General features: G+C 33.4%; 2 protein-coding genes across 2 annotated transcripts; both read left to right on the top strand.

The window, feature by feature from the left end:
* Positions 1-231: 231 nt before the first annotated feature.
* On the top strand, positions 232-9166 carry LOC145823265 (uncharacterized). The gene is made up of 2 exons (XM_082922851.1): positions 232-535; positions 9141-9166. The coding sequence occupies exons 1-2, from the start codon at positions 232-234 to the stop codon at positions 9164-9166; spliced, it is 330 nt and encodes a 109-aa protein (XP_082778977.1).
* A 5254-nt stretch (positions 9167-14420) lies between these two features.
* Positions 14421-17721, top strand: LOC114314469 (protein SMALL AUXIN UP-REGULATED RNA 12). The gene is made up of 2 exons (XM_082922841.1): positions 14421-14995; positions 17472-17721. The coding sequence occupies exons 1-2, from the start codon at positions 14512-14514 to the stop codon at positions 17498-17500; spliced, it is 513 nt and encodes a 170-aa protein (XP_082778967.1). The 5' UTR covers positions 14421-14511; the 3' UTR covers positions 17501-17721.
* The last annotated feature ends 4121 nt before the right edge of the window (positions 17722-21842 follow it).

Raw genomic sequence — 21842 nt, 5'->3', positions numbered from 1 at the left:
AGAAGCACTCCTTTTAGGGCCAAAATTAGTTCAATTAGGCAAAGACTTGAGACTGCTCAGAGTAGGTAGAAAAGTTATGCAGATCAAAGGAGAAAACCTTTAGCAATTCAAGTTGGAGATCATGTGTTCCTAAAAATACAACCTCGTTGAGGAGTTGTTTGTTTTGGAAAGAAGAGAAATCTATCACCTCGCTTTATTGGGCCTTTCGAAATTTTGGATAAAGTAGGAGAGATGGCATATCGTTTGGCTCTACCACCTCAACTGGTTAGGGTACATAATGTTTTTCACATCTCTATGTTACAGAAATACGAGCCACACCCTTCTCACGTCATTAGCATGGAGGAAATTAATGTTGATGAAGATGTGACATTTGAGGAAAAACCTGTCGAAATTTTAAATCGTTGCAAGAAGAATTTAAGAGATAAAATTATACCATTGGTTCAAGTTCTCTGGAGACATCGTGGGATGAAGGAGTCAACGTGGGAACGAGAAGATATGACACTTGTCAACTACCCTGAACTTTTCAAATCTAAAGGTACAAATTAATTTCGATGATGAAATTTTTCTTTTAGAGAAGCAGGTTATGAGAACCGATATTTAATTATTCTTAGAAGAAAATAAGTAAATAAATTAATTAATTAATAAATAAATAAATTTTATCCAGAGTGTATCTAAAATATATATCAGTGTATAAGTTAGTTTTAAATTAATCTAATTCAGTCACTAACAAAAACATTGTTAAAAATAATAATTTTGTCAGTATTCAATATATTTTGTTTATAATTTATTTTAACAATAATTCAACATAATAATTATCCTTACTAAATGCCTTAGTTGAAAACCTTAGTTAATTAATTTTAAGAAACCCACACAAATACACAATTTAAAAAAAATCAGAAATTCGGTGGCAGTGTGGGTGATTAATCACCCAACACTTGTATGCATGCATGTAATAATAGGGAATATGCTCATTATACATCTTGAAGTTGGAAGATCTCATGGGATCTATTAGAATGATGAGAGAGAGAGAGAGAGAGAGAGAGAGAGAGAGAGAGAGAGAGAGAGAGAGAGAGAGAGAGAGAGAGAGAGATCCATATGTACACACATGCTTGCATTCTTCTCTGATCGGAGAAGAGAAAAGGAAAAAAAATAAAAAATAAAAAAATTTGTGAGCAAGCTAAGTAAAAAGAAGAAAAGTAGAAGATCAATGAAATTTATAATTTTTTTCCCTACCATTTCATCACCCTATTTCAATCTTATTACTAGGTAAGAAAATCCTCTCAACCCTCTCATTTTTTTTATTTGTTGAAATTTTCAGATTTGTGTTTATATAATAAAATGACTAAAATTGTAGATAGAATTTTATTTTTAGTTGTATGTAAATTTTGTGATTTGTATATCAAATATTTGAAGGTTATTTTTATATAAGTAGCCTAAAAAATCATGATATAATTTTGAAAGTAGGCTTGCATTTATAGTTTGTGCCATCAAAAAGATGATTGAAGATTTTATTTGATTTGATTATATGATTTTTAAATCTGCCAGAAAATTGTATGAATTTTTAGACAATTTTATACTCAACATTTTGAGATAATTTATTCTACAAAGTTATTAGGAATGATGTCTAGTTCATCTAGAAATTTTTGTAACAATTATTCTAGTTTTGTACGAATTTATACAAAACTTTAATTAAATCTGAAACTGTACACAGATTTTACTACATGTTTGAAAAATCATTAAAAATCCTATATTAAACCAAATTTGGTAACTTCTAAATAAAAAATGAAATTTGAGAAGTCTAGTTTCATAATAAATTTTTATATTATGTAATTGATTTATAAATTGAAGTGTGGAATTATTTTAAGAAAGTGTGACGAATCTGTGTCATGGAATTTCCTGAAATTTTACAAAATTATTTTATAACTTATTTTTGGGAATTTATTTTTGGAAAATGACCATAACATGTTTTTTAAATATTCCATGTAATTCTATGAATTTTAGAATTGTATAAATAATTTTTTTATAATTTTAACTACGAAATATATATTTTGAAATTTTCTGGGTAGATTGAGAAGGAACCACGATTATTACTTCAATTATTTATTAGGACTAAAAATAAATATTGTGTTGGTCTAATTAATTAAAGGGCAAACTTCACTTTACTCCCTATGGTTTGGGCTAAGTGCGGTTTACCCCCTTAACATTCGGAAATCACCACATAGCCCCCACGTCGTTTGTGGACCAAAACGCACCATTAACTTTTCCGTTCAAGATAACACATTGTGAGAGTCACGCGCTTATAAGGAGAGTAACACTATTTTTAAGACGAAAATGCCCCTGGCACATCTTCAAATTTATAAACAATGCCATTAATATCCACCTCTACCCAAGAAGGAAAAAAAAAATCAAAGATGGTTTGATCTTACTGAATATCGAATCCCTCTCTCTCTCATCCAAAAAATTTCTCAAAATCATCAACGAACTTCGAACCCACTTCACAATTTTGCGATATTGAATTGTTTACCATAGCCAATTCGATGTCGTGGTTGGAGGAACTGGATATCAGTTATCCTCACAATACTTTGGGATCGGGTTTTGAAATCCAGTGTCTGAACATTGATGAATTGGGTGTGACTAATTGTGGGATTGAATTGTTGTCATTGAAATTAAGCGTCTGAACAAATTTTAGGAATATATATATATATATATATATGCAATCTGTAGGTTTATATATATATATATATATGTTAGAGTTGGTAGCATGAAGCTAAATCAAGTGTTTTGTTAAATGGAAGTGAAAACTTGTTTAATGCGAAATTGGGTTTCGAACAAGGTGGAATTAGGTGTGTGGGTGGCTCTGAATTGGAAGAGAGAATTGTTGAAATTCAAGCAATGGCAAGGGATGCCCGAGAAAGTGAGAGATTGAAATTGAAGGCGAATGGTTTGGATAATGATGGTGTTGATATGCATATATGTATATGTATGTATAAAATGTGGGTATTAGAGAGAGAGAGAGAGAAGAAGAAGGGTATAACACTTCTGGCTATGATGAAGAACAAGAGAAGGAAGAGAGAGAAAAGAAGGGTATAACACTTCTGGGTATGATGAAGAAGAAGAGAATGAAGAAAGAGAGAGAGAGAGAGAGAGAGAGAGAGAGAGAGAGGAATGATATAACTGTCAATTTACAACTTCTGTTAATAGAAATTAGTGTGCGTTTTGGTCCACAAACCACATGAGGGTTATGTGGTGATTTCCGAATGTCAGGAGGGTAAACCGCACCTAACCCAAACCATAGGGGGTAAAGTGAAGTTTGCCTTAATTAAATTCTGTAAATTAGTAGTCCATGTATGTGTGTAATTGTGGTTCACTTTTAAGTACCTAAAATTATCGTTTCATACCATGGTTTAATTTAATTGTTTATTATAATTTTGTACATTGACTAATTATTGTATAACATATGTGTAATATTTTCTGTTGGGAATTTTAATGAAATGGTATAACACTTATGGTGATTGAAATTTGTAATTATTTGTGATTAATATAAAAACTAACTAAAATGATTAACGGCATGTACAAAATTAATGATTGACATGTAACACCGGTAGTTCAGGATGAGCCTTGGTTTTTGAAAATTTTTACATGATTGTGTCACGAAACCCTAAGATGGCACGACACTTATTTGAACCCTTGTCGATATTTGGTTTTGGGATAAGGGTGGATGTACAGATGACACGCAGGGAGGTTACGTATCCCTGGCAAACCGTTCTTTGGGGTAGACCACAGATGCCACGGCTTGGGTATATAACTCTAGGTGTAGGTATCCTTGGTAGTACTTGAATATTTGACCAAATGGAGGTTTTCATATTAATTGTGACCATAGCTTAGTGGTTGGTAAGAAAATCTCTTGGTGAGATTTTGAGTGTCACCTAAACTATTAAAATTGTTAAAATTAATTTAATGGTTGTTATATTGTCATGCTATTAGTTTCGTTATTCTCTTAATTGTCATGATTGTTAATTTGATTATTTTCTCTTAAAAAGAATGGTAGATTTTTTATGTTTTCTTACTGTGTTGTAAAACTCATAGCATATATTTTTGTTGCCCTGACGTTTTATGCCAGATTTTGACAAGGAATGAACGGAAGCTAAAATTGGAGTTGATGTTAATATAGAGCCTTAGCTAACTTGAAGCCATGACTTTAGCAAAATAAAATTTTACTATCTTATGTATTAATGATTAAAGTGTAACGCCTTCAAAATAATACATATAAACCCAACATTCATGATATACAAAGACAAGAGAATAAAACATAGTTCCATTCATCAGAGTGTTCTTTACAAAAAAAAATTATATGTTGACAACAAAAGTAAATGTCCTACGGGCTTATAACTTTTCAAGCCAACACTTGGTTGCAAAAAAAAATGAGTACTAACACAAATACACATTAAGCCCATGGCTTGAATTTACATGTAATATCAAAAAGACAACAGAAATAATCAAAAGAGTCTTCAACTCCCAAGACCTCCCAAGCAACGTCCTTGGAGGTGGCATAACACCTGAACCTGAAAATAATGTCCCATATAGGGTGAGCCAATGCCCAGTAGAGATATACTAAACATAATATGAGCAATAACCAAAACATTAGCATTTGATAAATGTTTAACTCATACAAACAAACATATATATATATATATATATCTTTCCACTCCATTACCCAAACCAATTCCAAGATATGGTTCTCAAATCATCCAGACAGTTTATAACGAGCCTCCAACTCATATCAATAACACTTCAACAATTTAATTTCAAATGAGACTACAACTCATATTATGATCATTTCAATACTTCAATTCATCTACGTTACGCAAACGCAATTAGGATTTCGGGACTTTCACCCTGGACACTCCAGCCAACTTAGTTATCACTGGAGTCCATCCCCTATCTCCTTCCAAAATTCGGTTTAGGAGTCCATCCCCTATCTCCTCCCAAACCGTAGAGTACATCCCTTATCTTCCCCCAAACAACATACATATACAATGCATTTAAACACTTATCATATACAACAATCAAGCAAAGCACATATTCAATGTGTTATCCCATCCGTCATATTCAATGACATACTTATATGATTAGTTTCAATTCACCTAATCATCATGCAGTGTCTACAACAATCAAGACTATCCTCCACTGATAGCCCAAAATATTTATTTCTAAACAGATAATGAATTATCCAACAGATAAATTATCCGCAATTTCAAAGGTGAGTGATTAATAAATCCAACTCCACCATAAATCTCATAATTACCCAATTTCATTATTTCCAACTCAATTTCATATTTTCATAACTTTCACAAATTAATTATACCAATTAATTCATAACAAATAATTAGGGCTTTTCTCCCCCTTTTCTCAACATTGACCCAAAGGTCCAAATATCATCAATAACATCAATAACCTCATTTTAAGACCCAAAATACACAAGTATTGGTTAAAAGAACAAAACCCCTCTTTATACATTTTGAAACCCTAACACCCAAAATTTCCTAACTTCAACATTTAATCAAAATGACTACAAGTTTATGTCAAAGACCATAAATATGAGTAGTTATCCCTACCTCAAATTTCGGAGCTCAAAGGAGAAGAATGAGAAAACTCGAAGGTGCTCCAAATCCAAAGATTTTCGGATCAAAATGTAGCCCACACCAAGCTCCACACTTTTTACAAAGGGACTAGGGTAGAAGATCACCAAAACTAGATGCTTTCGAAGAGAGAAGGTGAATTCTAGAGAGAGGAGCTCTCAAATGAAGTTTTGAAAAGCTAGAGAGGAGGTCGAAAAGTGATCCAAAAATGGCTTTTCTTGGACTGATATATCACACAGTCCGCTCGAGCATGGAACGCCCCGCTCGAGCGTCAGACACAGACTCACACTCGAGCGTCAAAAGTGCCGCTTGAGCGCCGGATGCACACATCCAGAAGTTTTGCAGACGAAGGTCCTCGCTTGAGCGTGAAAGTGAACGCTCGAGCGTCCGACGACCTGCAGAAAAAAATACTGAGGGTTGAATAATCACGCTTGAGCGTCAATGTGACAACCCTCACCTCCGATTAGTACTAATCTATGATTAAGCATGATAAGTAATTGATTAAGCTGAAATTCTGAACTGATTTCCAGAGTGTATCGGTTTAAATACATTTCTATCTGTTTGATTTTTGAATGATCTGTTCGTGTTTTAATTTCGAACTGTAAATTGAAGGCCTTATCGGCGACTGAATCAGAAATTGATTAGTGTTTTATGCTAATTAGAATTTATGTGATTTTATGGTAGGTTTAATTAAAATTGGTTTTGGGATGATTAAATTAACGCTGTTAATGTTATATCATTGAACTTAGTTATTTACCTTATTGCCATTGAGTGGGCCTTCCTCAAATTCATTGTTGAGACTAGGGCTGGGCATAGAGTTATCCGAACCGCCCTATCCGACCCGAACCGCACACATATGGGCGGTTTCGCAAACACATTAGGGTAAGGTGTGGTTTAGATTTTATGTAATTTTTGGGTTGCGGGCGGGTTGCGGGTTTAGCCCGCACCCGCCCGCCTAAAACACTTTTTTTTTTTTTGGTTCAAATCTAATCTAACCGTTTAAAAAAAAAAACCCCTTTTCTTTTCCTTCAAATCTGACCGTTCAAAAAAGAAAACCCTAATCAATATTATCTATCTCTCACTCTATCTATCTCATTCTGTGTCTTTCATTCTCACGCTCACTCTCACTCTCGCGATTTTCATCTCCACTGCCTACACCCACTGATCCACTCTCTTTGTCTTCGCAAGATAGACTAATCAACCGATCAACCGATCGACCTCATCGCACACCTCACAGGTAAGCTCCTCTCTGAATCTCAGTCTCTGTCTATGTCTCTCTCTCCCCGATCTTTGTGTCTCTGATCTGTCTCCCTCCCTCACTCTCTCATCTCACAGTCTCTCACTCTTTGGCTTTGCATCTACTGCACCAATCGACTCTCTCTCATCACAAAATCGACCGATCGATTGACTCTGTCATCGCATCGATCGCAAGTAAGCCTCTCTCTCTCTGTCTTTCTCTCTCTCACTCTCCCCGATCTTTGATCTGTCTATGTTTAGAGAATCAGTTGATAGATCTATTTTGAATCTGTTCATTAATGTGGTATTGGTTTGAAGAATCAGTTGATAGATAGATCTATTTTTGTTATTTGTTGATGGCGGACATTAAATCTGTTTTTGGAATTAATCTGTTTTAAATCTGTTTAATTTGTGGAATCTATTTAATTTGTATTGAATCTGTATTGAATCTGTTTTAAATCTATTTGTGGAATCTATTTAATTTGTTTTAAATCTGTATTGAATCTGTATTAAATCTGTTATTTAATTTTTGGAATTAAATCTATCTGTGTCTGTATAATCTATTTTTTGGAATTAAATTTGTGAAATTGAATATGTTAACTTGATTCAATCTGTTAACTTGAATCTGTGAAAAAAAAAGGTCCAAAATAAAGATTGACAAAATGGGGGGAAAAAAAAAGGGTTTAAAAATAAATTTTTGGAAAAAAAGTTCAATCCGCAAACCGCCCGCAACCGCCTGCACATCCGCGAACCCTATCCACACAAACCGCAAACCGCATTGCGGGCGGTTGCGGGTTGACTTTTCCCCAAACCGCATAAATGCGGGCGGGTCCAAACCAAACCGTAAACCGTTCCAAACCGAACCACGGACACCCCTAGTTGGGACTTTATTTATGCACTTTGATACACCTTTCTTCAGCCACTTTCTAGGCCTAACCGTGAGAGAGAGAGGGAAATAGGAGAAAATTGAATTCATCTAGAATTCTTACTTGAATTTAGAAGACTTGAAGAGGAGATTGAAAAATTGGGCTTCCATACCTTGAAATGCAAGACCTAGGTAGGATATTCATCCTTTGGTTTATGTATTTAAGTTGTTACATGCTTGGTCCATGGTAAAATTGATGATTAGAGTTTAGAATTGGCTCAAAGTGTTGTATTAAGTAGCTATGGTTGCATGCATGTCCATGTCATTGAGTTTTAAGGTCTTTTCTATGAAAATTTCTATATGCATGTTCATGTTTTTGTTATAGTCCATGAATTCACCTTGATTTTGAGCTCAATCTTACTTTTGGTCATGTTTTAGAGCATTGGAATTCATGTGAACTCATGCATGTTAAGTTCTTGCATTGTTCTTGAAATTCTTTGAAATTGTATTCAATTGACTTACCCTTGGGCTTTGATTTCACAAATTGATCTTCAAAACATGTTATATTGTTGGTTTTCAAGTGCTTTCCAGAAAATTGGCCCAAAAGGTTGAGTTTTGAGGCGTTGAATGCTTGGTTTGAGCTTGGGAGGCAAATTTGGAAATTCCAGATTTTGGCTTCCTCGCTCGAGTGAAAGATTCCACACTCGAGCGACCATCTTTTGTTCAAAGCTCCGCTCGAGCGACGGAATGCTTGCTCGAGCGTAGATTGCAAGCTCTCAGGTTTTTGTGCACGCAGACGCACGCTCGAGCGACAAGACCTACGCTCGAGCGAAGAGCTGTGTCTCACACTCGAGGGAGCATCGAGCGAGGATTTTCAACATCCAGTACTTTTTCATTTTTACAGACCGCTCGAGTGAGGAAGTATACGCTTAGGCGATCCCTCTATTTTGGTAAGCTCGCTCGAGCGAAGAAAGCCATGCTTGAGCGAGACCCCTGTTTCAGTAAAATTTTGAAAAGTGTTTTAAAGTGTAACTTTGCATCCTCATCCCATCCTAAGTATTCCTAGGCCATGTTTAAGGCATTTTAATGAGGATAATGTTATAGAACCACACCAAGTCATGTTAGGGGCTAAGTTATTAATCCCGAGTGTGTGTTCGTTCTACAACTGTAGGGTTGGAATCCGAGGATGCTCGTTAGCTTGTCTATAGCCCAGCACTCTGTGAGTAACAATGTTGTAAAGATATGTTCAATTATATCTATTTCTAAACTATTGACTGTACTGTTTTCTGAAATGACAATGCTTACTGAATGAATGTTTGTCCTATTTTTATGAACTGTACTCGTGGCATCCATAGCAACTTACTGTTAATGTACTGTTACTGTTACTGCTATTGTTACAGAGATCTCTGTCGATTCCAATGATTAGAACTACTACTGTTTACTGTTATGATGGCCATCAACTGACTGTTCGGTCTGTTAAGACCTACTGTACTGTTTTGCTATTGGATGTACCACATATGACTGCTTTGGTTTCTAAATGACTGATATGACTGTTTAATTACTAAAAGGACATTCATTCTTAATCTCTTTATACAGTTGTTATTCACTGGGCTTTAGCTCACTGTTTATATTTATATGTAGGTGTCCAGGCACCGGACCGGAGCTAGGAGCGTCGGGTTAGCTCTTGTTTTATCAAGCCAACCACTATGCCTCACTTCGAGGTTCCAAATCTGTCAAGCCAAGGCTATTTTTGGGGTGTCTCAGTTTCACCCTTCTGTCTCTGTTTGTAATGAATGTTTTAGACTTAACTGTACAGTTATGTTGGAGGGACTCGATCCCTAACCTGGATGTTATGTGCACTCGTTATGTAAATATGTTTTGGTTATGTTTGTGAATATGTTCAGAAAAGTCTTTTTGCATATAGAATGTCACAGCTCATTGGACATCTTTCTATTACTGTTTGGCTTCCGCTAGTCCCTTACTCTGTATTACTGTCATTTCTGTTAAGCAGGCCTTTGGTAATCACTGATTACTGGCCGGTTGCGATGCTAAACTCATAGGGGCGGGTTTGGGTCGTGACAGTCAAAATGCCCGCTCGAGCGGAGGAACAAAAGCAAAGGGCCCGCTCGAGCGTGAAGGCCAAAATCTAGGCATCAACTCTTGGTTTCCAAACACAACCAACCTGTTTCAAACCTGCCCAACACAACCCAAGACTCAAATACAAGAGTAAAGGATGAGAATGAGAATAAGACAACAACCAACATCCACGGACCCGAGCCCGAAATACAGTTTAAACAAATAATGGAAAACCGAGATCGCTATATTAAGGATGTTATAATGTTGTTTAATGTTGTATTTGATCTTTTAATATTTGTTTGTGTTGTTTAAACTTTTGGTTGTGTGAGAATTGAAGTATTCCTATTAAAATGTTAAATTTTTATTTAATAAGTTTCTTTGTTTTCTAATTTCTATGATGTTTAAAAAGAAATAATAATAATAATAATCGGGGCGTCACATAATTTATTTACAAAACAATTAAACTAATAAAATTTAGATAAATATATGATTTGTTAATCTATATATCTATCAAAAACATATATATCTAAATCTTTATTTGATTTACTGATTTTTTTTTCCCCTTCTATCACATGTTATCCTTTTTTATTTTGAATTTTTTATCTTATGAAATTTCCTTATCTATAACTTCTTATTTCCTCTTAAATTCGTAACATTCTATTGATAATTTTTATTATTTGTTATTACCTACCAAGTGATAAAGATAAAAAAAATAATAATAATAATAATAATAAAATTTGTTGGCTTTGAATGAAAATAGTATTAATAAAGAAACAATCAAGGCTGCATGGGAAGAGGTAGCACAAAAATCTCACAAAATTAATTTTTATCACTATATTTATCCAAGGTAATAATTTGATATTCTTTCTTTTAGTTGTTAAAAATAGTTTACATTAGATCATTTCTATGTGTTTTTTCTTTTTCTTTCTTTCTTTTTTTTAATAATGCTGTCATTTATTATAATATTTTTTCAATCCAATCTCTAAATTCTTTCTTTGAATTTTTTTTTTCAATAATAAAGTTTAGAATCAATTTCTTATCAAATTTGTTTTCTTGGTGCTTATTTTATTAAAGGATCGAGACGAGTAAAACTTTCATATTATATATAAAATTAATGAATATAATACAAAGATAGTAGAAAAATATTACATATTTGTCAATATCTCTCTATTATTATTAGTTGATTTGCTAGATTATAATATCAATTTAGAGCCCATATGATTTAATTTAATATCCATGACTTTAGTTGCATTCGACCATTTTTCTATTGAGTAACCCATATAATTTTTTTGTTGGTATATAATGATTAAAGCCATCATTTGTTATATTTCTTCAAATACAATTCAAATAATTTTTCACCATTTTTTTTATAAATAAATGGATTAAAACTATTTTCTTATATAATTTTTATAATCTTTCGAAATTCTTATCTTGATTAATTTTTTTTAAATGTTATAGGAACTATGCAAGTATTACTCAAATTATGGAAAAGGATTAACACTTTGATATGATATGCATGTGTCATTGATAGATGAGATTAAAGATAGAGAGTTTCTAATAGGATCAACTAATGATTTGTTTGAGAAGTTCTTTTTATGAGTAGGGTAACAATCTTAGATTAAAAATTTTAAAAAACTACTTATAAATTATAATTAAAAGTTGACATTTTTTTCATAATTTGGTTCCACAATAATAATATGCACCACTGATTTAAAAGTCTAAATTTATGATAACTTTTTTGACTTTATAGAATTTCTCTCTTTTAATATATATATATATATATATATATATTTCCTGCATGACACTATAGTTTGACACAAATTATTTATGTTATCAAATGATTGAGATACTATTATTCCTAACATTCTTTATAATTAACCATCTTTTTTTATATATATCAAAGTTTATTATGAAATTTTGTGAGTTAATTATTGTCAACATCTATCAAGATGGCCTAATATCATGACTTGCCGCTATTAAGACATAATTCATGATTAAAATGATTTATTTACCATACAAAATGTGTAGAGTCTATTTTTCCGTGCATCACATGGATTACTGCTAGTAACTACTAAATCAAAAGTTCAAATTACATAATGAAAAATGCTATGGACATTAAATGTTTTATTAAATATTCTATCAAATGTTGAGACCCACACCATATAAGTCACACACCCTATATGAGATATTTAATAAAATATTTGATGAAATATTTAAATTCCTAACATTACTCTTACCTAATGTCATATTATTAAATGATAATACTTATAGTAGTGATGATGTAGTGTCACCGTTGCATTTAAAAAAATATTTTCCCCTATTAATAGAGTGGATGTCAATACTTGCATTTGAGTTCCGAATTCAGAGAAAGTTATGGTTTGAAATGAAAACAGAAAAAACTGTCAAAACCCGAAAAGAGAGGCAGAGCGAAGACAAGAGAGAGAAACAGTGCGACAAACAATGGGAGCTATAAGATGGGAATGTGGAAAGGTCGAGGCTGTTTCAATTCTCAATATGGGATTTTCCGAATAATAATTTATACTCATATATTTTTTTTTCTTATAAAAAAAATATATATTTGTATTTTATTATTCTGAATCTCTCTTATTGAGAAACCAAAGCAACCAAAACAAAAATTCTCTCTCTGTGTGTCAAATCAAATCGCTCCTCCTACTCCCCCCATGGTGTTCCTTCCTTAACGTCCCCACCTCAATCAAGCTCTCTTCCCTTCTTCATTCCCATCACACCCCTTTCAGGTATCTCTCTCTCTCTCTATATATATATATTATATTTTCTTTTTGTGGGTTTCTTCTGTTTGCTGATTTTTCCAGCCTCAGATTTGTTTTCTGTTTCTTTTTGCATTGTACGCTCAAATTTATGTTGGTTTTCTTTGATAACTCTGTTCATGTACTTTTATGTCTTTGATGATGAATGTGTATGATCTGTTTGATTGCTCTGTTTTTTAAGCCATATTTGATTCTTGAATTATGTATGTAACTTATAAGTTTTTTTTTTTTTTTTTTTTCTATGTACTTTCCTGATCTGTGATCTGAAGGATCTATATCTTGGTTTCTTCCTTTTGTGTATGTTAGCCACACTCTCTATCAAATGTTTGTTTATGTTTTGTTCTTGAATGTTGGCGTAATGCAATTTAATGTTTTTTTTTTTTTTTTAAATTTATATTATTCCCATTCTTGATTTGGAACCTACGTTACTGCATGTGTGCATCTATTCGGTTCAAATTTGAAGCTAATTTGAGAATTGAGGTTATCAAAATTAGCTTTAATTTTCCCAAAATTGTTGCTCCTTATAAATGTAATTTGGTTGTCAAATCTGGATTTGTTCTTGTTGGAGTATCATTCTAATTAGACTTTGAATCTCCCAAAAAAAAAAAAAGATTTGCTTTGGACAATATCATTTTTCAAAAAAAATTATCTCCTCTCTCTCTCTCTCCATATATATATATATATATATATGTCCCTATATGTCAATGCACTTGTCATAGAATTATATAGAAATCTTGAGATATGATTTAATGATTAGAAGTACATTAGGACAGAAGGAGTGAGATATTTGAGAACACAGAATCTGGTACCCCGCCTCTTCCCTCTTAAAGCCTTATTTGGTAGAGTTGTGGGAAAGTGCTTATAATTTATGCCTAAACAGCTTATAACTTATAACTTTCAGCTTAAGCTGATTTCCAGCTTATTCTTAAAGCATCTCCTGCCCCACTCAAAGAATAAGCTGATTTCTGACTTCCACAAAGCTATAAGCTATAAGCTAAACCAAACGCATCAAAATAGCTTAAATTAAGCTGAAAGCTGAAATAAGCTGTAAATAATTTCTGCCAAACAGGCACTAACACTGTGTTTGGATTGAGTGATTTGGAGAGAAAAGAAAAGAAATAGAGAGAAATATATTTCTCTTCCTTGTTTGGTTATCTTAAGTGGAGAGAAATGGGGAGAAATAGAGAGAAATTGAGAGAAACTCATTTCTCTCATAACCCTTATTTTCAATCTTCCCAAAAGTGGAGAGATTGGGAGAGAAAAGAAATCCACAAATGTTTATATTTTCATAATACCAATTTTACCCCTGTAAAAATAAAAGAAATAAAATGATTGAAAATATAAAAAGGCTATTTTGGTAATATAACATAAAATAATTTCTTTTCTTTTCTCTTAATGAAATCTAACCAAACAAGAAGGAGAGAAATCACAATCATTTCTTTTCTTTTATTTCTTACTTATCCAAACAAAAAAGAGAGAAATTACAATCATTTCTTTTCTTTTCTTTTCTCTTATTACTTAAGTAATCATTTCTTTTCTTTTCCCTCCTAAGTTACCAAACATAGCGTAAATTCTACTTAGGTGGTCTTGAGATTATATATCAATGGTTGCCTCTTGCCTCTTAAATTTTGTTTCCCTATTTATTTATTTCCGCATTCAGTTCTAGGCTTCTAGCTATTTCGGCAGCTTAACCTGTACAGCATATACAGATCCTCTCCACTCCTTTTGTCTCATTAACACTAATCCAATCCTTCACTGTTTTACTTAAAAAATAAAACAAACTGATCTTATTTGGTTTCTCCAATGTAGTGGACGGAGATTTGATGAGACTTATGCATCTGGCGTCAAACCCTTTGATTTCAACCTTTGAATCCTCATCGCTATCGTGGTACCAAAAAAAAAAAACATTATGGCAATGGAGGACAACGGGGGAAGCAAGGTGAGTGGAATAAGGCAAATTGTTAGGCTGAAGGAGCTTCTCCAAAAGTGGCAATCTGTCACTCTTGGCCCAAAGGCTAACGACAATCACCACCATCACCGCCAACTCAGCTCTGACCGAACCCATGGGGGGATTTCACCAGCCATTAGTAAGAGACTGAGGAGCTTGAATCCGTCTTGTGATTCGGACGAGGATGGTTGCCAGAGCCCAGAACCGCCCCATGGCGTCCCCAAGGGATATTTGGCCGTTTATGTGGGCCCGGAGCTCCGAAGGTTTATCATCCCAACTAGCTACCTCAGCCACCAGGTGTTTAAGGTGTTGCTTGAAAAGGCCGAGGAGGAGTTTGGGTTTGATCATAGTGGTGGTCTCACAATCCCTTGTGAGATTGAGACCTTCAAGTACCTCCTCAAGTACATGGAAACCCATCAGGATGATCAACCTGATGACAACACAGGTTTGTCTCCATTAGTTTCGTAGTGTATGAAGCATTAGCAATTTTCTAAATATCATCATATAGGGGTGTAATTATGGCCCGGCCCAGCCTACGCGGGCGTCACGAGCTCCTGCTTTTTGATGGGTCGAGCCAGGCCGGCACATGGGCTGAAAAGTGGGGCCCAAGCCCAAGTCCAAGCCCAAGCCTACTCATAATTGGGCCTAGGGCCGAGACCGCGGGTTTGGGCTCGAGCCTAGCGAGTCTAGCCTCGAGCCGTGCCTGGGCAGGCTTTTTTTTTCTTCAAAAAAACGAACGATAAATAAATTATCTGTGTAAATTATTTATTAGTATAAAAAAATAAAAGAAAAATTGTACTAAATTATTTTAGTTAAGATTAATGAGATGTTTGGTTATATTTTATGTATTGTGGTATTTAAATTTAATTATGTATGACTTATATTTTTTTAATTATGAATATAACTAAAAAAAGTATGCAGTTATGTAATTTTTTCCTTTTGAAATGAATAATTTTATGTATATGAAAATGAAACTTTCAATATTACAATCATTAAATTAATTACATAACATAACATTTATTGAATGAATAATTTTTATTTTAAAATAAAATAAAATCTTACAAAAGTTTTTATCATTAAATAAAATATGTGTAAATTACTGATGATGATAGGGCAATTACATCACTATAGATCAAGCACATCCCAACTAGGTTGACACATGCTAGCCTACCAATCATTTGCATTATACTCCATCTCAATAATATAATACAAAAAAATAACGCAATGAAATAGTAAAAAAACAAATTATTGATCAATCATTGGAAGAAATAGACAATTCAGTCGCGTTGTCTGAGGATATGTCATCCAAATCATTTTGAATTATCTCATTTTCACTATAATTTTGTTTTTTCGTAAGTGCATGCATATGATCTCTAATGCCTCAATCATTTGGGGTGAAAGCTTATTGCGATAATCACTCAACACCCGTCCACTTGCACTAAAAACTGTTTCCGAAACAACTATAGAAATAGGAATAGTTAGTATATCACGGACTATCTGTGAAACCACAGGCCACATAGTTTCATTTTGTTTCCACTAATCCAAAATGTCAAAATTATCGAAATCATCCACTAATGGGCTTTCTAAATAACGTTGTAGTTCAGAACCACTTACGCTTGCATGTTAAGATATTCTTCTACTTTTTATTGCTGAAAAAACACTTAATCTCCCGCCTCAAGATGAGACTGCTAGTGTAGTGTGTAAGTGTATTTACAGATGCAATTATTCTATATTCTTCAAATAATGTGTTGCATGTTTGCATAATAGGGACAAACTGTCTTTGATCAACGAAAATACGTTCTAAAAATTCTTGTAAACCAATTTCTTTACACCTATGATCAATTATTATCGCTAAACCTAAAAGATGAGGCAAATGATTGAAACATTTATCAAATTTTGTTTTTATTGAAGTAATAATAGTTACATAATATTCATTACCCATCTATTTTACTAAAATTTTTATTATTTCTACTAACATATGTAAAATAAATGGTGAAGTAAGAATATATATATAAGAAAATAATTTTGTTGAAGTATCAAAAACTTTTAAAAAATCTTTATATAAGGTTATTTGGTGCCAATTAAGTTCTGTGGGAGTTAGTATTCCTCTTATTGATATTGTTGCCAATTAAGTTCGATGGGTTGGGCCGGACCGCCCGTAGGGGCCAAAAAAAATTTAGGCTGGGCCAGGCTTCAAATGGAAGGCCCAAGTCCAGGCCCAAGGTCCTGGGTTGGGCTCGACCCGAGCCCACCTCGGGCCACTCACGAATTTCGGGCCTTTTTTACACCCCTATCATCATACATATAAGTATTTGGTACTTACTTTGTAAAGATACACGAATACAGGATGGGTACAGTTTTGGTACTTTTGTGCGTACGAGGCATAACTATAATTTAAAAATATAAATACGGTATTAGAACTATTATATTATGCCTATTTTGAAGAATCAAAACATAGAAGGTGTCTTTGCAATTATCACAAAGCTTCTTCTGTTTAAACGATGGACCAATTAGAGTTGACGACTGCCGATGTCGAGCTCATCACAACACCGAGGCTCAACATTAGTTATTTTTTGCATTTGATTTTTACATTATTATATATCATTCATTGTTGTAAATTATAAAAATATTTTTTTAATGGACATATTTCGACCACACTTATATCTTATTTTTGCTGGTTTTTCCGTATCAATGTATTCATATCGCATTTATGTCAGCACCTGTGCTTCTTAGTTTAGTTTGTAGTCATCTAAAAATGCCATGAATTGATTATACAAGAAGTCTTGCCTTCTTGAAAATACTCCTACATGCCTTAAATTTTGTCCTCCAACACATTCAGCCATTGTCATATGGACCAAATGGTGTACAAGTTACTATAATTTGTTTCACTAAATCTAATATCTCTTGGTATTTTTTTGCAGCCGAATCATCACAAACCATCGAAGAGTAATTATTTGCTTTTGGTCCCCGTGGCAATCCAAATCTTAGGTCTGATTTTCTGGTGTAAAGGAAGGTCTCATTGTATGCAGGATTTTTTTTCCCCTTTCTAAAGTGAAAAATTAGAGATTTAGTTAGAATTTTGGTGGGAGGCATGTTGGCAGATGTGGAGCAGTAGCCAAAATGTTTGGTATTTATTTGAAACTTGAAACACATTTATTGTTCAGCAAATTGTTCGACACTACTTCATAATTCATATATTGTTCTGACTATAATTCAATGAGCTTACTCTTAATTGAATTGACACATTATCGTGTATAATTGAGTTTGTTATTGAGAAACTTGCCAAGTCAACAATTGGAAATGTTGATTTTTGTGCGAGTGTTTGTGTTTATGATGTCCCATGTACGATCTTTGTTTTTGTTGTTTGTAGTGTTGGATTGTGACCGAGATTTAACATGTCTTGGAAATTTCTCTAAATGCTTTCAAATATTTATTACAGCATGCTCAATGAATAACCACTATTCAAGATTTCTATTTTTGCTTCCTTGAACTTGACATATACTCTAACCATTTTGGGCACAGCAGATAGGGGCCATTTTGTTCTCTTGTTAGAAGTGTAATATTCCGAGGTGTTTTGGCTTTCTTCTTTTATTGTTTTTTGTGTCTAAAAATACAAAAACAATAAAAAGTTCCAGATCATCCATAATAAGTTTTCAAACTTTTTTGGTGTTTAGAAAATGGGTTGTTTTTGCCTGACATTTAGCACGTAAAAATTTTCATAAGATCCCTTGAATCCATTTTACGAATTTGATTTGGTCTATAATTGGGTTGTTTTTCAAGAAAAATTTCATAGTTATGGAAAATGTATAGTTGACTAAACAAGTTTTTTGAACATCCATTGTTTATATACTCTGAAAAACGAAAACAGAAAATGAAAATATCAAAAGCAAACATGAAGGTGTGGGGGATGAGCTAGTGTGCTTAAATTATAGGATTCATATGTTTATTTTGCACATCTCTCTCTCAGTGAACGTGCACATGTTTCCAAAAACACCAACATGAAGATGCCACTGTGAAGAAGACCCTAAAATATATAAAAGTCAAAGAAAAGTTAGTAATATTTTACAACAACTACTCTTATCTTAGAATAATGGCAGGGAATCGCATTGCCGACCAAAGAAGGGAAATGAAACAAATTAATTACTCAAATGATTTTTTCTTTTCTCATTTTGCTTTTTTTTTTTTTTTAATAAAAGAATCCAAAACATTGATAGAGAATTAGATCAATTCTGCAATAATGAAGGTGGTTTGTGGTCAGGGAATGTAGTCCCACTATTTAGATGACCAATCTGAACAACAGGGATGGAGTTCCCAATTTAGTGTCAGCATCTTTGTGTTTATTTTTTATCTTCTCCGAAATCAGGGAACGAAGATGATCTTCTAAATGAATCTGGCAAGAATCTGCAAGATAGAGAACTGTCAATACTTCATCCAGCCTTTTCCCAACGGGCACTCCGACACTAAATTCAGCTATGTTTGTGTTTGGTTAGGGGATTTGGGAAGAGATTTAATAAAAGAAAATGAAAAAAATATGTGAAATGTGAATAAAATATACTTACGTTTCACCTAATTTCACACACTTTTTCTTTTTTTCTTTTCAAATCCCTCTCCAAATTTCCCAACCAAACTTACTTTCTTTTTCTAAAACTAAATAATAATCTAAAGGACTTTCTTTTTTTAAAACTAAAGAATAATCAATAGCACAAATATTAAAACCTATAATCATTTATTACGACATGCATAATGTGTACCTCAACCATGGAGGTGTGCTATTTATATAGTAATGCCCTGTCTCAGCTTACGTTTCATTTTCCATTCAGGACTCTACTTGTCTACCAAGTATTCCTTATCTAAAATTTATCTTTCTAATTGGGTTGGGTTTAATCTCCTCAAGAGTATCATTTATACCCAACTTAGGAGTCACATCCAATGTCACAACCTAAACCATTATTATCCTACCACATGTACCATATAAATGAGATCTTGAACCAATGAGGTCCACTAAAAAATACGTTCTCACACTTAATTAATCAATGTGTTCTGTAACGAGAACACACGGAGGGGCTAATGAGAGACCTATGTTTTCTAGTCTTGAATTTTCACAAGATGAACAACCTAATCATTTGCAGCAGCATCTTACATTTTTTAGCCTTGAATTTTCTCATTTCTTTTCTCTAATTCTTACCGCCAAATATAGCTTCCTCTTCTTTTTTTTGAATCTGCCCATTCTTGTTGTTCTATGATTCTAGCTGTTGTTCAAAACCCCAATTGTTGCATTGAAAATTTACTTAATTTGCAATAGCACTATGTTTGTGAAATTACGGAGTCCAAAGTGCTTAGAGGGGATGACTAGGTCAACCAATTAAAATTACTGATTTTAAGTTTAATTTTAGTTAATCAAACAGATTAAATCATGAATAAACAATCAACACATGAACAACATCTATTTTATGCGAAAAACCTAACAGGATAAAATATCACAGTCCCAACACTAAGAGAAAATCCACTATGATAAAAAAAATACAGACACAAAGTCAAAGTTTCACCTAAGTTTACCTAACACGATATTTTGTACAGCATGACCCAATCAATCTTGATCTTTAGGATTCCACAAAGCTTCAGTTCCAATCTCTGTTCACGAATGGTTCTGATTACCCAATCCACCAAAAGTGTAGAACAAACAATGCAAGTATGCAAAGTATTTTATGAACTTTTTGAAACTCAACTCTCTATCAAGAAAAATATATTTTCTATGAAAATACAATTGTTGAGACACTTAAATTCAGGTTTGAAAACACCTTTTCTATAGAAGAAAAAAGTTTTCCAAAACAAATAGAATTAGGTTTAGAAAAAGATGGAAGAGCGATCACTTGCTCACAAAGGGATCGGTCGTCTATTGATAGGGGGGTTCTGTTTTTCAAAACCTAGCAACTAATGAACGATCGATCGCCTTACCAATGTGATTGATCTCTCAGAACCATGCGATCAATCACCCAACAGGGTTAGGTCAGATTTGCAATTTTTTCCCAAAAAAAAATAGGAAAGCTTTTAAAAATCGTTTTATGTAAAACTTTTTTCAAACATGATAAAAATATGTATGCAAATCTTACCTTAATGGGTAATTAACCAAATCTTCTAAGCTTGTTATGTGGGGCCGACTAATTATGTGCAATGATCGAAATACCTTCATAAAATTAATCTTCCTACTAAACTCAATTTTGATCACCAAAAAATAGTCAACACAAAATATCCTATTTCAATTTGGGTAACCTGAATCAAGAGAATGAATGTTGATGTATAAATTAGGTGGCTCGTGATAGGAGACATGGTTGGACGGAGGTACATTAGGCCCTGATTTGGGGACCCCATCTGTTTGAGCTTCTCTGCTTTTTTTTCTTTCTTTAGTTTCTTTGTCTGTTTTCATTTTCCGATGTACCAAAAAAAAAAAAGAATGTTGATGTATAAATGATCAAATGTTAATAGCTTATGGGCATGACCCATGGGTTTGGTTTACAGGCTTGACCCAACTCAGTTCTACGAGACATACTGGTTCGACTCAGGGCCCAATGGATTCACTGACCATCAGGGTAAGTAATCTTTCTATAAACACTAATCTCTATCATTCTCACCTCCATAATTCACCCAATTACTGATATCATCAAATGTGAATGGTGTGGTACACCAAGAGTAACACGCAGAACATTACAATACTTCGTGTTATCTAAAAATTCCCATCCCATCTATTAGAAGAAAAAAAAAAATTCCCATAATGTTGAACACACAACAAACAAAGAGAAACTCACTTTTAAATAACACATAAAAAAGTACAATATCCTATGTATTCCAAATATTCCCAAAATGTTAAGCACACAAACAAGGAAACTCTCTCTTAAATATACTAATAATGTTTTTAAAATGTTTAACCATCACGGTTTAGCAATTCTATCTAATAGTAGATAGCTAGGAAATGATATACAAATTACTAATAACAATAATAATAAATTTGAGTTAAACCCAGATGTAGATACTAGAAACATAAACAAACATGTCATTTGTATAATTTGCATGAGCAAGCTTTTGAGACAATTGAGAGAGGGTGTTTGGGAGTACTCTTGGTTGTTGGTAGTAGTATGTCACTGCTATCCTGTCATGAGTATAAGATGGTTTTCACTCTCCTTGGGTTGGGTTGGGTTGGGTTGGGTTGGGCTTGGTGTATAAGAAATCCCTATAATATAAATAGGGCCCAAAACCAAGAAAGAGCAAGAAAATCTCTTTGAACATTTGTGTTTGTC

The sequence above is a fragment of the Camellia sinensis genome, chromosome 4, assembly GCF_055761805.1.
Source record: "Camellia sinensis isolate YWXY chromosome 4, ASM5576180v1, whole genome shotgun sequence".
Taxonomy (NCBI): domain Eukaryota; kingdom Viridiplantae; phylum Streptophyta; class Magnoliopsida; order Ericales; family Theaceae; genus Camellia; species Camellia sinensis.
Note: the sequence above shows the minus strand (reverse complement) of the source record. Positions and strands in the feature narration are given on the sequence as shown.